General features: G+C 41.0%; 2 protein-coding genes across 2 annotated transcripts in view; both read right to left on the bottom strand.

Annotated features, from left to right (window-relative positions):
* Positions 1-1,163: 1,163 nt before the first annotated feature.
* fgfbp1a (fibroblast growth factor binding protein 1a) lies at positions 1,164-1,778 on the bottom strand. Its single transcript, XM_054792874.1, has one exon. The coding sequence runs from the start codon at positions 1,773-1,775 to the stop codon at positions 1,164-1,166; it is 612 nt and encodes a 203-aa protein (XP_054648849.1). The 5' UTR covers positions 1,776-1,778.
* Positions 1,779-2,823: 1,045 nt separating this feature from the next.
* Positions 2,824-16,343, bottom strand: part of anxa5a (annexin A5a) — a 25,346-nt gene continuing 11,826 nt past the window's right edge. Inside the window, exons 5-13 of the mRNA XM_054792873.1 lie at positions 15,098-15,211; positions 13,597-13,687; positions 11,487-11,566; positions 10,147-10,197; positions 8,293-8,386; positions 7,143-7,238; positions 6,979-7,037; positions 5,168-5,290; positions 2,824-3,220 (exon numbers count right to left, since the gene is read on the bottom strand). Coding sequence (XP_054648848.1) covers positions 3,161-3,220; positions 5,168-5,290; positions 6,979-7,037; positions 7,143-7,238; positions 8,293-8,386; positions 10,147-10,197; positions 11,487-11,566; positions 13,597-13,687; positions 15,098-15,211 — 768 coding nt within the window. The 3' untranslated portion in view covers positions 2,824-3,160. The remainder of the gene's footprint in view (positions 3,221-5,167; positions 5,291-6,978; positions 7,038-7,142; positions 7,239-8,292; positions 8,387-10,146; positions 10,198-11,486; positions 11,567-13,596; positions 13,688-15,097; positions 15,212-16,343) is intronic.

The raw sequence follows: 16,343 nt of genomic DNA, 5'->3' as shown, positions 1-16,343 counted from the left end.
CGTCAGTTAAATCCTCTTGCATTCATATTTAATATTTCTTAGCATTTCCTAGCATCCACGCCTCCTCTGTCCAATGCTACAACGTTGAATGAATCGCTAACTTGTCATGATTGTGGTACACAAGGTGAACTTGTGTGTTTGTGTTCCTTTTTCATGTCATGTTTTAGTGTCGTAAATCCTAAGCAGTGCAAGCAATGACTTGGTATTTGTGCTGCTTCATGTGTTCTACTTCCTGAACCTAAAGCTCTTTATACACAAGAACTTTAATCCGCACAGTGTCGCCGTGCCAACTTGTTTGGTCCAGTGACATCCCCCCCCCAGCCAATCAGGGACCGCCAACAGTCGGACCACTACATCCAAGGTCCACTTTGAGAAGAAGGCAACGCTTTAGCATTGTAAGGATGACATTTCTAGCAACCGGACGAAATCCTCTTAGAAATCAATTGAATGAAAAATGAGTGGCGATTGATGTCTTCAAGTACTTGAAGGGTTTTCAGGCTTAGGTTAAAATGAACGCTACGGCTAAAGTTTGGATTTGGATTAGGGATGGGGTCGATGTCGGTTAGGGGTTGGGTTTAGGGTTGGCATTAGGATTGGGGTTAGGATTTAGGACAAGGGTTACGGTTTGGATTCGGGCTGAGGTTGGATTTGATCTGGCGTTAGGGTTTGGATTTGACTTCAAACTGGTTTGCGGCTCGGGTTATAGGATTTGGGGGTGGAGTTATTGTTAGGGCTCGGGTTTGGGGTGGTATTAGAGCTAGGGTTAGTGTTATAGGGTTAGGGGAGGGGCTAGGGTTACAGGGTTTCTGCCCCTAATCTCTCTAACCTTAGCTGACCCCATCGAAAACCTCATCCTACCCTGACCTTAACGTAGCCGTACTTTTACCCTACAAAGAATGTCCCCGTGCTTTCAACTAAACCGCCTCTTTTCTGCCATTAAACAGCTTGTAAAGCTTTGACATGTGGGTGGGGGTGGTTGGCGTTTGCTGAGCAAGCAGCTTTCTTAAGACCCTCAACCGCCTCCATGCACCACATTTACAGGGTGATAAAAAAGCAACATTGAAGAATAAATGTGTTTATGTAGAGGACATCACGGCACTGTGCCATCATTAGATGTTTTATCAGCAAAACACTAGTAAAGACAGTGTCGTTAAGTTAGCAGACTATTTTCTGCAAGCGTCTCCTTGCACCATCGTGAAGAGGAAGGTGCAAAAACTGGACCAGGACTCTGTGCAGTACTCCTGAGCCAGCTTCCTGTTCTCGGGGATGCAGGACTTCACTGATGAGGTAGTGGGAGGAGCCTCGGTGGTGGTTTTCTGTACCTCTCTCAGTCTAAAGTCAGCATCCTGGGGGGCACCCTTGCACACCCTCGCCCTGAGCGGGGCTCCGCCCTCCCGACACAAACTTCTGTGCCGTTTGAGTCTTCGTCCGATCTGCTTCCAGTACAGTTTTACGTTGGACACATACTGCGAACACGAGGATGGGGTGGCCGCATACTGGCAGCTGAAGGTGACCCCCCGCTGGGTGCAGGTGACCATCAGGGTGACCTGGTCCTCACCTGCCGCCGCCCAGCTGCACCCCCGCTTGTCCTTGCCCACCAGCCTCACCTTAAAAGGACGTAAAGACGCTTTGGTCCCCTTGTTGTCTGCGTCCTGCCCTCTCCTCTTGTCCGCTGTTTTTGCAGACTTGTGGTTCATGTGGCAGCTCACCAGCGCCAACTGCTGGCACAAACACGCCAGTAGCAGCACCAGCACCATGTTGGTCACAAGAGCCATTCAAACCTGCAGGAAGACCTGGACTCGTCATGATGACCATGCTGATCAGTATTAGCAGTAGTTGTACTTGTAGTTAACTGGAGTTAACTTCCAATACTTCCATTGACACAAACACCTCCAAAACATTTCATTTAAAAGCATATCAAATATATATATATATTTTTTAAACAATTTTAGAAAGACAATTGGGAAAATTCCATTGTTTTAATTTTAAGTATTAATATCACAAAATAAAACAATTCAAGGAAATTCTATTAAAATAATAAAATATTGATTACATTTATTATAATTCTATAGCTTTGACTTTATACTTAAATATATAATTAGTTTAGTCACACAAAATATATAATACACAGAATTTAATCATGTATAAATTATTGAATAAATACATTTTAAATTAATAATTCATAAATTGAATGACAAATCTTTAAAAAGTACAATAAATTTAAGCATTAGGATATTCAGAATCTTCTAGTACTATTACACCGTGTGTGTGTGTGTGTGTGTGTGTGTGTGTGTGTGTGTGTGTGTGTATAGTAGAGTAGAATTTGAAATGATATATTATACAATGTTTATCATATAATTATAAATCTATTATCTACTAATACACAAATTAGAAACCGATTTATCGTCTTTCGAGACTTATAGACTAATAAGAACATCTCTATAATCTAAAATGTATATATATTTATGATATAAGAAAGCAGCTTTTAAAAATATATACATTTAAAAATCAAGTGAATTAAGCATACTAAGACAAAGCCAAGTGTTAAGGAGCTGCACAATGAAATATCACTTCACGAAGATTTGTGGGAAAATGAAAAACATGAGCATGAAGGTTACATTAAAAAGTCAAAGCAGGACCATCCACAGATATTTGATTGGCGTAACAACAAACCTACCTTTTAAAAAAATACAAATAAATACAAATCCAAACAGATGAAAATATGGAAAGATTCCAGAGTGAACTTTTGTTTGCTGGTCTGTTTTAACTTTAGCTGAAGTTTGTGTAAGTCCCCCCCCCCCCCCCCCCCCCCCCCCCCCCCCCCCCCCCCCCCCCCCCCCCACACACACACACACACACACACACACACACACACACACACACACACTGGCTGCCACCTTGTGGTGCCCAAAGTAGCCTGGCTACCATTTAGTCAGCAGTGAAAGTGACACGTGTAATCCTCTGGGGCCGTGAATAATTCAGCTGCTGCTTTGCGTCATGTGATACGCCACCATACCGTGATACGCCTTTATTTTGTATTACGAGTGACATCAAACAACAACACAAAGCATCATACGCTGGGATAAGACACACACTTGAATTCCACAAAGTCAACGTTGTCTTCACTCAGCACTGCAGCACCACACAACAACGCAACACATCAATCATTTGCACCACAAAGGTACAGTAACGCCTTCTGGTAGGCTCCTGTTGTGTCCTCCTACACACACACACACACACACACACACGTTCAGTCATTAGTGCTGAAAAAGTTGGTCTTTGTCCTCCAAAGTGACAAATTTATATCAGAAGTGACAAACGCTTTAATAGGTTAGTTTTGATTGAATTTAAACGATTTTCCTCTCAAAATGCAATTTACTGTTTTTATTGTTGTGAAGTTAGAACATTTCATCAACTTTTAACAAAATATTGTGTGGAACCAGTTGACACTGTAATATTAGCTCGGATCCTGATTGAAAATTTATGTCAATTTTGCTGTATGTGGGGGGAAAAAAGGACAATGAAATCAGAATAATCTGACTAAAATCTGTCATATGGGAACGGTACAGTCTCCATGTACAGTGGTGTGAAAACGTGTTTGCCCCCTTCCTGATTTTGTATTATTTTTGCATGTTTTTCACGCTTAGATGTGTCAGATCATCAAACAAATGAAAATATTAGTCAATAACGACACAACTGAACACAAAATTAGAGGGTTTTCCAGCATGAAGCACCTTTTTAAGGTCAGGACTTGGACTAGGCCACTCCAAAGCCTTCATTGTGTTTTTCTTCAGCCATTCAGAGGTGGACTTGCTGGTGTGTTTTGGATCATTGTCCTGCTGCACAACCCAAGTTGGTTTCAGCTTGAGGTCACCAACAGATGGCCAGACATTCTCCTTCAGGATATTTTGGTAGACAGCAGAATTCATGGTTCCATTTATTTAAAAAAAAAAAAAAAAAAAAAAAAGCCCCAGACCATCACACTACCACCACCATATTTTACTGTCGGTATGATGTTCTTTTTCTGAAATGCAGTGTTACTTTTACGCCAGATGTAATGGGACACACACCTTCCAAAAAGTTCAACTTCTGTGTCTTTTGTTTTGAGTATTTCCCGAAAGGTCTTGGGGATCGTCAAGCAGTTTTTAATGTTCCTTAATGTTCTTTTGGTTCAGCGATGGTTTTGGTCTTGGAACTCTGCCAGGCAGGCTGTTTTTGCCCAGTGTCTTTCTTATGGTGGAGTCATGAACACTGACCTGAACTGAAATCACTTTTTCACACGGGGCCGTGTAGGTTTGGATTCTTTTCTCCCTTCATCATAAAAAGTTTTGTGTTCAGTTGTGTGATTGACTAATATTTAAATTGGTTTGATGATCCGGAACATTTAAGTGTGACAAACACACACACAAATAAGAAATCAGGAAGGGGGCAAACACTCGTTCACAGCCCTGTATGGCATATTGTACAATACACACGCATGCCTCGTCAGCACGGTATTTTGGGCATGTGGCGATGACGGCGTTAAGTCACATGAAAGGACATGATTCAAATATTTGTCCCCACTGTCTCCCCACTGTGCTCTTAAAAACACGTGTGATTGATTCAAAGAGACCGTGCTGCGTGTTCTGAGGCGCTGCTACGTTGATGAATGTTTAGGATTTCTTTCTGGCCGCTGTGAGCGCAGACGGTTTGAAAAGAAAGCAAGCGTCTCACCTTCAGGGGGAAAAAAGTGTTTATTCCAAACTGTCACATTGTTGTGTTTTTGCTGCTAAACTTGAGCAGACGGCATAAAGAGGAACGTTTACGTGTCGTTATTCTACTTATATGGACATTTGGACTGCACCGCCTGATGAATTTAAAAGTGCCGCACCGGGACTGATTTACATGTGAAATATTAATATTCATTCATGCGTCAACACAACTACAACAGGAAATGACTGCATGAACATAAACCACCTTCATGATGTGTGTATATTATATCTGCATTCATAGCCTAATGTATGTAGCTGAAGGTTGGACCAGAGGGGTTCATCTCATCTCACTTAATCCTGATTGGAACGCCGTCACCTCATCAGCGCCACACTTAAGGCATCGCGTCAAATGTGTTTCTTCCGTGGTTTGGCGGCCCGGGGGGGGAGGGGCAGTAAAAGCAGAAATAGAAGCGTACCTGGATGGTGGTGTAAAGTGAGGCGCCGTACGTCTCCTTGAAACACGCTCTGATGTCCAACATGTCCACCTCGCTCCTGGACACCATGATCCTCATCAGGGTGTCGTCATCCGTCCCGGCACGCTATAAAAACACACACAGTCGATTAAATGAAATGTGTGTGTGTGTGTGTGTGTGTGTGTGTGTGTGTGTGTTCTCTGTAGCATTCAGCCTGCAGGTTTGCTATCAGGCTGCTAACCGTATCATTCGGAACATTTTATTCTGAAGGGAATGGGGGCCACTTTTCATTAAATACACCAAAATCAATGCAATGTGTGTCAAGTTATGCAAAGCAATGAAATGTGAATGTGAAATGATATTTATTATTCTTTACTATTATCATGCTGGCTAATCAACGTTTGAGAGCTTACGGTACCGAGGACTTTCCGGCAGGTGTATACAGAATTTTTCATATTTCAGGGATCTCCGATACAACCCCGAAAATGCCATTTTTGACAAATACTACAATTCAAGTGTGTTTTCTTTTGCATGACTTCACTCTTGGATGTCTCAGGTAAGTGTGGTAACATTTGTTTTAATCAGCTTGATATGTAAAATAGGAATTTTTGTGCAAGGGATCTGCGTCTCTCACACACACACACACACACACACACACACTGTTACATTTTTAGTGCGGTTGAAGAAAAAGATCACATGACCCAAGAGATCTGGCATCATCTAACAGTTTGCTAGCGGCATGGCTAGAGCAAAAGTATGTCCTCGCGTCTATTTTTCACGTTCTTTAACGTCTCACTCTACCTCGTTCACCGCTTACACAAATTAGGATAAAACATGACTTTGATTTAATTCAATTCATTAAATTGCTAAGCTTAATTCAATTTAAGCTTAGCAAGTCATCAAAGGCTCATCCCACATCGTACGGCACAGCCTAAAACTGTTCGGGATTTACCGTCGGCCATCTGTGTAGCATCCGTGGTTGGAATGTGGGCTCATTTGGTCAAAGTCCCGAGGAGGAGTTGGTCAAAATACGACCACTGGTTTTCACTCTAAAACCAAAATGGCCGACTTCCTGTTTGTTTTCAAACATGGGTTCTATCGGCTTTTTTATGCGTCCTGTCGTGATTGACGTCCCCACCAAATTTCATCATGAGCTGCAAAACTGGTAGCAGGAGCGAATTTATAGGGAGCCCCCCCTTTATGTTTTTGAAAAACGTACGGGAGGCGCGACTGAGTGAGTTTTTGGGCTCCAAAATAAAAAGAACTTGTCAACCTTGGCAAGTTTTCACAGCAGATACAAGAAGGGATTCACAAAATTTGCAAAACTTGCTTTTGTGCAAAGCTGAGAGGAAGGCTATTTTTTTCTGAACATATCCACATGAAATAACCACGCCCAGGCATCCTTATAGAGGATCTTTGACTGGCGTCTTTGCTGAAGGTCTTTAAAAGCTGCAGAGAGCTCCTGTCTTATAAATGATCGTTAATTAAAACAAATATTGTTTATGTTTTTGTTTATGACAATATTAGTTATTTGGTGGCCTGAAAATGTATTTGGCCTCTAGTGTAAGACGTGCACAGGAAGTCGGCCATTTTGGTTTGCAGCTGCCATTGTTTTGAGTATTTGGGCATCTCCTGTTGTCCTTTGTTTTTGTGTAATGTTTTAATGCGGCCCATGTTGATTTGAATATGTAGAATTTGCCGCTGGCCAATAAAATAAATGAGCTGAGGGTCACAAATGGCTCCCGGGCCGCAGCGTGGACACCCGTGCTTGAAGTGGCGCACACAGGCAAAGAAAGAGACAACACTGAACGCACCCTCATTGATCTGTACAGCGACTCGGCAAAGAAAGCTGGAACGCTCCTGGTACATTTCACTGTGGAGGATAAAACACACACACACACACACACACACACAGGACACAGATGTTAGTTATGATGCTAGAGGGGGGCTGGTGTTGAGGGAGGCGTCACGCTCGTACCGACGGCTAGCAGCAAGTTCTCCAGATTCCCCGTGGTCTCGCCCTCAATGCTGTCCTCGATGTCGGACCCGTACAGCTTCTTGTATGCCTCAAACACTGCACACATGCGCGCACAGACACACACACACACACACACAGTACACATGTAAAAGTAGCATAATGATAATAATAAACTGCAAATTAAAACATGTCAAGCTAATAAATGCTTCATGACAACAGATTCACAGGTTTAAATGCTTTATCCATTAACTTCACATCAGATATGTGTTAATTCCACGAGGAGATATGTGATGATACACATATCGGTATCAGAAATTGAGAGTTGGACAATATCGGTTATCAGCAAAAAGAGCCTATATCGGACATCCCTACTCTCTTGTGCTGTTTGAAAGCCGCTATCGTAGAAGACGACCATTTGTTAGTCTCCTGCCATTAAGATGTTGAGTGTGCCAGTCCTCTCTCTTGTTGAGTCTTAGAAAGTGTTGGACTGTAAGTATTGCAGTCTGATTATATAGCCCATGTTTAAGTATTTGGTGGTGGTTTCTGTGTAAAATCACTACTGCTAATCACTAGCAGGCATAAGGGATTTTCAATGTAAATTAGCATTGAGCTAGCACATTTGTTTACATGCATTTCGTTTGTGGTAAATGTCACAAAGTAATTGAGAAATTTGTGTCTGCGTGGGCTAACGCGTACACGAGACTTTCAGCGTACACTGGCATCAAGCTAGCTCATTCGCTGAAATGCATTTCATTTATGTTAAACGTCGCAGAGAAATGGCCAGCGCATGTATGGGATTAGCATTGAGCTAGTGCATTATTTCAATGCAATTCATTTGCGTTAAATGTCACAGCGAAACAATTTTGCACTGAGAAATGTGACAAATTGAGAGATTTGAGATGAAAAGTTTGCAATTTGGGTTGCTTCTTGGGCTAGCGCACATATGGTATTTTCAGTGTAAATTAGCACTGAGCTAGCACATTTGTTTAAATGCATTTCCTTGATGCTAAATGTGAAATGATTAATTACTTTGCACTGAGAAATTAAGAGTTGAAAAACGTTCACATTTTGGGCCACCGTGAGTCCCATGTCAAACCAGTTGAGAACCACTGTTGGAGACGGTTAGTTATTGCACCCATTTTCTCTTCACCTTTTCGGAGATGTTCTGCGCTCCTGTTGCCGAGGATTGTGATGAATTTCTCCTCATCGGTGCCAAATTTGCCTTCGCCTGCTGCGTACAAGTCCTGTCAAGACAAACAAGTCAACAAGTCAGTGAGGTCAAGTCAACCCCTTCATGTCGACATCCCGTCTACGTGGACCAACTCATCAAGTTCTGATAAAACGGGCCTGCTTAACTCTTTCAATACCAAAGTCGTATTTATAAAACCCAACGGCTCATCCCAACAACGTATTTATACATCTTTTTGGTTTTTTGCATGAGGCAAAAAGAGGTGATGATGCAACTTAGCGCTAATGCGTCAACATTTCAGAGCACTTTTAAGCCATAAAAACGGCCACAAGGTGGCAGAAGTGTTTGAGCGCTCGGCAGGGCTCACTTCAATGACGAATCGCACATGACGGACGTGATGTCAGCGTGGAGGAGTGTAGCGTGCAGAAGCTTACGTAATGTGGGGAAGTTTTAACGCACACAGTTCAGTTCCAAATGTGAAAATTGTAACTAGCTCATGGTGTTATATTTGTAAATACATTATTTCGACGTAAAACAACCCTTTTTGCATTTGAGCTGTCACAAAAGCGAAAAAAGTGAAAGTTATGCTTGAAATGTATCTTTTCACAAAAAGCTGGTTTTCTCCCTTTTTTAGTCAGGAACTGATATTTTCCTGAAACTTACCTTCGTTCTACTGCTGATTACTAAAGAACCCGAAAAGGCAGAAACAAACTTTTATTTTTCTGATGAAAGATGAGAGTCTAATCTTTCTTTTGGTAGGTTCCTTCTTCAGTCGTGGAAAAAGTGATGAGAGCACCCTTGTTTCTTCACTTTCCTGTTCATTTTAATGCCTGATGCAACTAAATGCACCTTTTGTTTGGACAAATGTAGCAATGACAACAAAAATAGCTCATAAGTGTTACATTTTTGGCAGTACAATGCTGTAGCTATCCATGTAAGAACTTCAGTGAGTTTGGTCATCATCAAGAAAACCATGGAAGTTGTTCGATATCAGCTCTTTAATGAAACTCTTGTTATCATCTTTATATTTGTCCAAACAAATGTGCCTTTAGTTGAAGCAGCCATTAAAATGGATCCATAAAGTGAAGAAACAAGACTGTTTATATCCATGTAGCCATGGAACACAATACTCTGTGTGCCTTGACAGATCAGTCCAAATCGTCACACGCCGGTACTGAAGGTGTTGTCTTTTGAAAAATGGCTGGGAGTGAATGAGTTAAGGTGACGCCGGCATCGTCACCTTGGCTGACCGTTTTTGTTGGTATAAAACGTTAAAGCTAAAAGTCTTTGTCACCCATTCTCCATGGCTAGTTTCAGTTTCGCTTATGTCGACAACCACTTATGTTGGCGTGAGTCAGCCAGTCCAAGGGGTGTCGACTTCAACGGGCTGGCGAGCATGAACGCTTACAAGTCCTCCTCATCATTATTAAAAGAGCTGATGAGGGCCAGAGAGGTCGCCATCTAGCTTGTTAGCATGTAAGCTGACCCGTGACGTCCACCGACTCACGTTCTCACGTTACTAAAATCTTATTAACAGCAGCCGGCGCTCACGTAGCCTAGCGAGCCTAACCTTGACGTTAAGAAAGAAAATATCCTATTTGTTTGTCCTCCACACCGGCTAATAAGACCATTTCCACGGTGTGAATGTTCCAGACATACAAAAACAACATTTCCCAGGAGGCCACGCTTCGATGAGGCGAGGCTGCCAACAGCACCTTCTGCAAAGCTACTGTGTGTGTGTGTGTGTGTGTGTGTGTGTGTGTGTACGTGTGTACGTGTGCATGCGTGCGTGCGTGGAATAGATAATATTCGTACCTTTGCATCTTTCTCGATGGATGCCTCGTCGACTCCTTCCTCCCTGCTCCCCTTCACAGCAGCAAGAGAAAAACAGGAAAAAAGGCGTGTGAGGCCCACACCGAAGAAAGTGGTGGTGATGACAATTCAGGTGAAATATTACAAGAATGTAGTTTTACTACATTCAGAATGTAGTTTTACTACATTCAGGTGAAATATTACAAGAATGTAGTTTTACTACATTCAGGGGCAAAAAAGGTCAGCATTTTCAGATGCTAAAGTCCCATAAAGCTAGAGATTAAAGCTGTACAGTTAAAAGAAGTGTTTTTACATGCACTTATGAAAATGATTTGATGCTCGATACGTTGCTCAAACGACTTTATTTCACATTGCAATAAAAATATGGCATTTGACTTTATGCTTGTAAATTTGTGACATTTTTCAAATTATTCTTGTAATTTTTGGATTAAATGTAAATTTGATTTATTCTCATGACTGACTAAAATACTTTTATTATCTCGCAATATGTCGAATTATTTTGAATTTATTCTTGTCTTGTCTTTCTCAAAACCTCTTTTTTTGTCTTAATATTTTTTCGTACAATATGAGTTTATTCTTCTAATATTACAACTTTATTTGTATAAACGTACATCTACAGTATTTACTTTGCAGTACGGACTTGACTGTCATGACACTCAGGCACGTGCACAGACATCTCGGGGGGGGGGTCAGGTGCTCAAGGCAGACACAAGGGCACCCATCACAAAAATTATTCATAAAATGATAATTATGATAAATGATCAGAAATACATATAATACATCCATTCTAATACATTATGCAAAAGACATTTTGTAAAAATACATCTATAAACTCAATTATACAATTAGAAAAAACAAAATCAATGTTGCCGTGCATCAAAACATATTTGGGGGCAAATGATGACGAGTAATTTTTATTTTTAAATTCATGAAAAAAGTAGGCTCCAGCGGAAAGGACACTTTTGTCATGCAGGGCAAAAGGGCAGATTCATGCGCACCACAAGGAGTCTGTGTGTGTGTGTGTGTGCGTGTGTGCACACGCCTGCATTAACATAAGACTATTTTCTCCTGTTTGGCTGTTTTCTCTCGTGTATACCTTTGCGGTCCAAAGTGGGTCAGGTGAGATGGAAACCCAGTGAGTGAGCCCCTTCTCAAGGCGGGTAACTAAATATCACATTATTGGCTCGAGTGTCGCCGGGGAGATGATTGCATTTCTGTCGGGAAAGAAAGCTTCCTGCCTTCTAAAAGCCCTCATGACTTTGTAATGGCGTCAGCAGAAGCTTTTGGTTGTTTTGGAGAGGAACCGTGGTGCTTGTGCGTACCTGCAGGAGGATCACTAGAAGCTTCTGATAGTGTCCCGAGGTATCGCTGCAGATGTCTTTCTCCAGCTTGTTGCCAAACTCTGCCAGGAAACAACAGCTGCTTGAAACACACAAACTCATACATTCGGTACACCTGCACGTTGCACTGCCATGTATGAAAAATGCAGAAAGATGGACATCGTCAGACAGGTATTATCTTCAAATTAAATCCAAGGTTTTTTGATTCCTGCCCTGAAGGAATATGTTACTCATACACACGGTGGGGAAAAGTGTTTTCCTGTTTACATTTCTCCACACGCAATACAATATGTAGTATACTTGAAGGTTACAATTGAATAATTGAGATGGTCCTTCTACCCTCCATCTGGAAGAATATTTTTACCTCAAAATGAGCCAAAACGTGACAAATGTATCAATAAATCTCTTCACCTGCACCAACCTGTGTGCTATTTCTGATATTTCATCCATGCAAGTTTCATAGGTCAACCAACGAGTCAATGCCAGTTGGCTTTAGGCATGACCCAACTACACACGTCCGTGTTTCCCACAGGACTGCAATCTATTTGTGGCTGTTTAGGGAGACGGGGGATGGTGTAATTGTCTAATTTGCATAATTGACCATGATGCATTTGTGAAAAGTGAGTAAACCTTGGCACACGAGTGTCCCAACATACAGGTGTTTTTTTTTTATGTGAGCCGTCTCTCGGCTGATTTTGAACTCCGAGTCAAAATTTGAGTTACGAGCTGCTTGTGTCTGCGTGACCAAGCCAGAAGACAAGAATGGATATAAATAGCATTAGCAGCGCGCTAGCTAGTCACCAGGAAAGATTTTCAACACATCAGCAAAACATACAGTATGTACACTATTGCCATCTAATTGATCTTATTTATTATGAATTGTGTAAAACTATGACGGGAACAACATCAAATTAAAAGCACTAAATGAATACAGTGCCACCATCCACCAGTACGAGCCTGGACTTCAAAGAGGTGCACCGTCATCAAATCTTACCTTCATATTTCCCACTTAGTATCAGCATTTGCGACCAAATATGAGGTGAAAGTAAAAGGGGAAAATACAGTATAGTAGTCTATCTGTTCAGCATAGGAGAAATTTAGGTGGTGCGTTCAAGGACCGTCAAACAAAGTGGGACAAGTCACCGCTCGCATTAAACATGAAAAAACTGGGGGATGTCTAACTGTAGAGTTTATTATTTTTTCAATAAAATAATGGCCCGTATTTCCACAACTGATTTACATTTACATCAACTTCTCTGTAGTTATTTACAATTTGGGTTTTTTTGGAGTGCTTTTATTTTTTTATCATGGTGCATGAACGTTTCCCGCGGCCGGGTGGTTGGGAGCCCTGCCTTACAGCGTGCTGGGGGATGTGATGTGCTCTTCTACGTTTGAAAATACTGTAAGAAAGCCTCTTTTATACAAGTGCCTTCCTTATTTTATAACGTAAGATTCATGTCTACATCAACAAATGTATCCGTTCAATCATATCGAATGGAATCGTTTGTACACTGTATCGAATAGTATCAAATCATTCTGTTTTTAAAATGTATCGTTTTTGAATCGTATTTTATCTAGATGCGTATCGATCTTCTACCAGAGATTCACATCTCTACTTAATAGAGATCAAAACTTTTCAATCTGTGATTAATTACAAGTTAACTATGGACAACAATGTGATTAATCACGATGAAATATTTTAATCGATTGACAGCCCTAGTTCTAATGTGTTTATGAGCGAGTGCGAGCAGGTCACGCCCACTCTTAGATGTCTTTGCTGGCTGATCGTCTGGCCATGTGACGAGAAGTGGCGAAGGATAACTCCTCACATCAAAGAACACGTTATGAAAATTCCACATTATTTTGTCAGTTTCCAGTTGAGTTTTTCTTTTTGTCAAAGGAGGGCAGCAACAGTTGTGTCCACGTCCACGCTAAGTACGTGTCCACGTCCGTACACGACTGCAGCTGGACGGGGTTTCAGTGTTGATAAGAGCTTTTATTACGTGTTGATTGTTGCAAGAGCAGTTGAGTGGTGGTGCAGTGGAATACAAACCAACCCGCAGGAAAGAAGCGCGCTCATCGATCAAGTCACCTTTCTTGTAGACTTTAACGACGTCTCTAATGTGCCGCCCGCTCCTAGAGGCCAAGATCTCAATCAGCACGTCGTCATCAGTGCCGACGCCCTGAAAGCCGAAGAAGGAGCGGAGGAGATGAAGTCAGCGGGAGCAGAACAGGCGCCAGTGAAGTTTTTATGGCTTCAGCTTTATTAAAAAAAATAAAGCCTGGTGCTAATTTACCAAGCTGATGCAAGCGGGCCAAGTTGCCACGGCAACCCCCAGAAGAAACTCAATTGGTGGGTTGGTGGGTGTCGTACGATGAACTGACTTGTCTGCTCTCTAAGACGGCGATCGTCTTTGTGCACGCTGTCAGATGTGTCCATCATGTCACACTGCTGTCACTGATGCCTCACCGATTTCAGTTTTACCATTTTTCTAAATGCTGACGCAAGTGTAAAAAGACTCATTATTAAGACCAAATAAGTGTCAAAGAAATGTAATGAGGACGTCGAACATGACTGGTTAGTTTTACAGATGTCATTTTCAATTTCTTTTATTTTTACATTTTTCTAAAAAAAATTCTACATTGTTTTTTTTTTACATATTTATTTAATCTTTTCTACTTTTTTACATTTTGTTCTAGTTTTTCTAAATTTTCTAACATTTTCTACATTTTTTTAAAATTATTTTTCTGGATTGTGTTAACTTACTTTTTTAACTGATGCGCAAAAAACTAAAGCCTTAACTGAAAAACACTCTTGCATGTCATGAGGACGGCTAATACGAGGGTGATTGGTTTCACAGATGCGCCTCACGTAGCTCATTTTTTCACAAATGTTTAAACGTGTAAAAAGAAGCTAACTTGTGTAAAACTAAAAACGATGACGTTGTGACGTTGGTGACATAACTTGCGGTGTATATTCTTTTTGTCTTAACAACGCTTGCTCTTTCATTTGGAATGCAAAGCCAAAGAAAAAGCTAAGCCCACCCAGATTTCACTGACTGAAAGTTTCACGCGACTTCAAAGTGATGTTTCCTGTGAAATTTTGAATGGGACGTCCCGTGGCGGTTTTACAGGCGCCACAGTCGTGATTGCCAAGCAACCTGATGGGCATCAAGCCTGAACCAATCAGCTTGGCAGCACATTGTAACGTTGCACGTATTAGTTCTTGTCCCGCGTTGAGCTGAAAAGAAAGAGACGACGTTCTTCGGAAGAGATCCATCCGAGTGAGTCACCCCTGCAGACGTGAAAGACAACTAACTCGTTTTCAAAAAGTGCTTTCCCGCTGAATGGCTGTCAAACATGACGACGCGATTCAAAGGGGAAAAAAATATATATTTCCACTTGTCAGTCACACTTTTCATTAGGAAGGAACTGGACAGCTTTCAAGAGGACTCCTGCCTTATAGCAGGATTGTTATCATACATTTAGAGCTCATTAGCATTTTTTGACAGCATGTGAGAAGTTTTGCCTTGGGGATGACAACCACAGGCACTGCAAACTCTTCTTACGCTTCCATGGCTGCTCGACTTTACCTTGATGGCCTTGTGCAGTAAGGTAGCATCATATAAGACGGGCGGGGTCATCAAGGCCACGATGAGACTCTCAAAGAGACCCCCAAGCTCGGACTTGAGAGCACTGAGCAGATCCTGCGGGCATGCAATGATGCATGTGGGCACACAGCAACAATAATAATAATTGCATTTCTATTGACCTGTGTACGGTCATCGCATACGGGCAAGCAAACTAACGAGGCCTCAATGGTAACTACGGCAACGCTCCAACTGGACTCGCTCCATACTGAAACATGTTTACATCACCATGATTTGTGTGTGTGTGTGTGTGTGTGTGTGTGTGTGTGTGTGTGTGTGTGTGTGTGTGTGTGTCAATGTCTTTCTATCCATCATGCCATGTTTAAAACCAAGTCTTTCTGCAGATGAGGGCTCTCAGAAGAAGAACTGCCTCTCTCATTTTCAGCGGTCAGTAATCAGGAGGTAATGGCAAATAATAAATGAACACAAAGCGATGTCATGAAAAAGCAAACACTGTTTTATTGATTGTTTTCCTCATTAAATCTGCCCCAGGCACATTAAAAAGTGCAGAATAACAAGCTGGAATTCACCAGAACATGAGGTTGGAGCAATACCCTTCCTTCCCGCCTTTCAAATAAACTCTTCAGGGCATCAAACTAAAGAGTGGCAGTAAGAAAAATGTTTGCCCTTTTAAAATAAATGTTTTTATGTACATGGGGTTTCTTGTTTCTTTTTTTTTGTAATAAAGTGGCAAACGTAAAAAAAAAAACATGATTTTTACTTTGAAATTTTTTTTACATTTTTTAGGACATGATGTTGAGTACTTTTCCGACTTTTTAAAATATTTTTTTAAAACATGATGTTTAGTATGACATTTTTAAAGTTTTTAGTGCATGATGTTTAGTGTTTTATTTTTTTAATATTATGTTATTGTGAACATTTTTAACCTTTAAAACATGAAATATTGTGTGACATTTTTAGAGCATGATGTTGAGCATGGCATTTTTGTAATTTAAGTATTTGAAGACGTAATGTTTACTATTACATTTTATATTACTTTTTTTAAACTTTTTTTTTTTAGGGTGTGTCGTTTAGCGTGATTTTTTTTTTACGTTTTTGAAACAAGGTGTATTGTAAAACATTTTAACGTTTTTTTAGGACATGATGTATATAGCATGACAGTTAGGAACATTTTTTAGGACATGTTGAGTATGATGTTCAAGTTTTTTTAAGACATGACGTTGACCGT

The sequence above is a fragment of the Dunckerocampus dactyliophorus genome, chromosome 11 (genome assembly GCF_027744805.1).
Source record: "Dunckerocampus dactyliophorus isolate RoL2022-P2 chromosome 11, RoL_Ddac_1.1, whole genome shotgun sequence".
In the NCBI taxonomy this organism is placed as follows: domain Eukaryota; kingdom Metazoa; phylum Chordata; class Actinopteri; order Syngnathiformes; family Syngnathidae; genus Dunckerocampus; species Dunckerocampus dactyliophorus.
The sequence above is the reverse complement of the archived record's forward strand: the minus strand, read 5'-3'. Positions and strand labels throughout refer to the sequence as shown.

Excerpts from the sequence above, each read along its gene's own strand:
- fgfbp1a (XM_054792874.1), bottom strand. The coding sequence starts at position 1,775 with ATGGCTCTTGTGACCAACATGGTGCTGGTGCTGCTACTGGCGTGTTTG.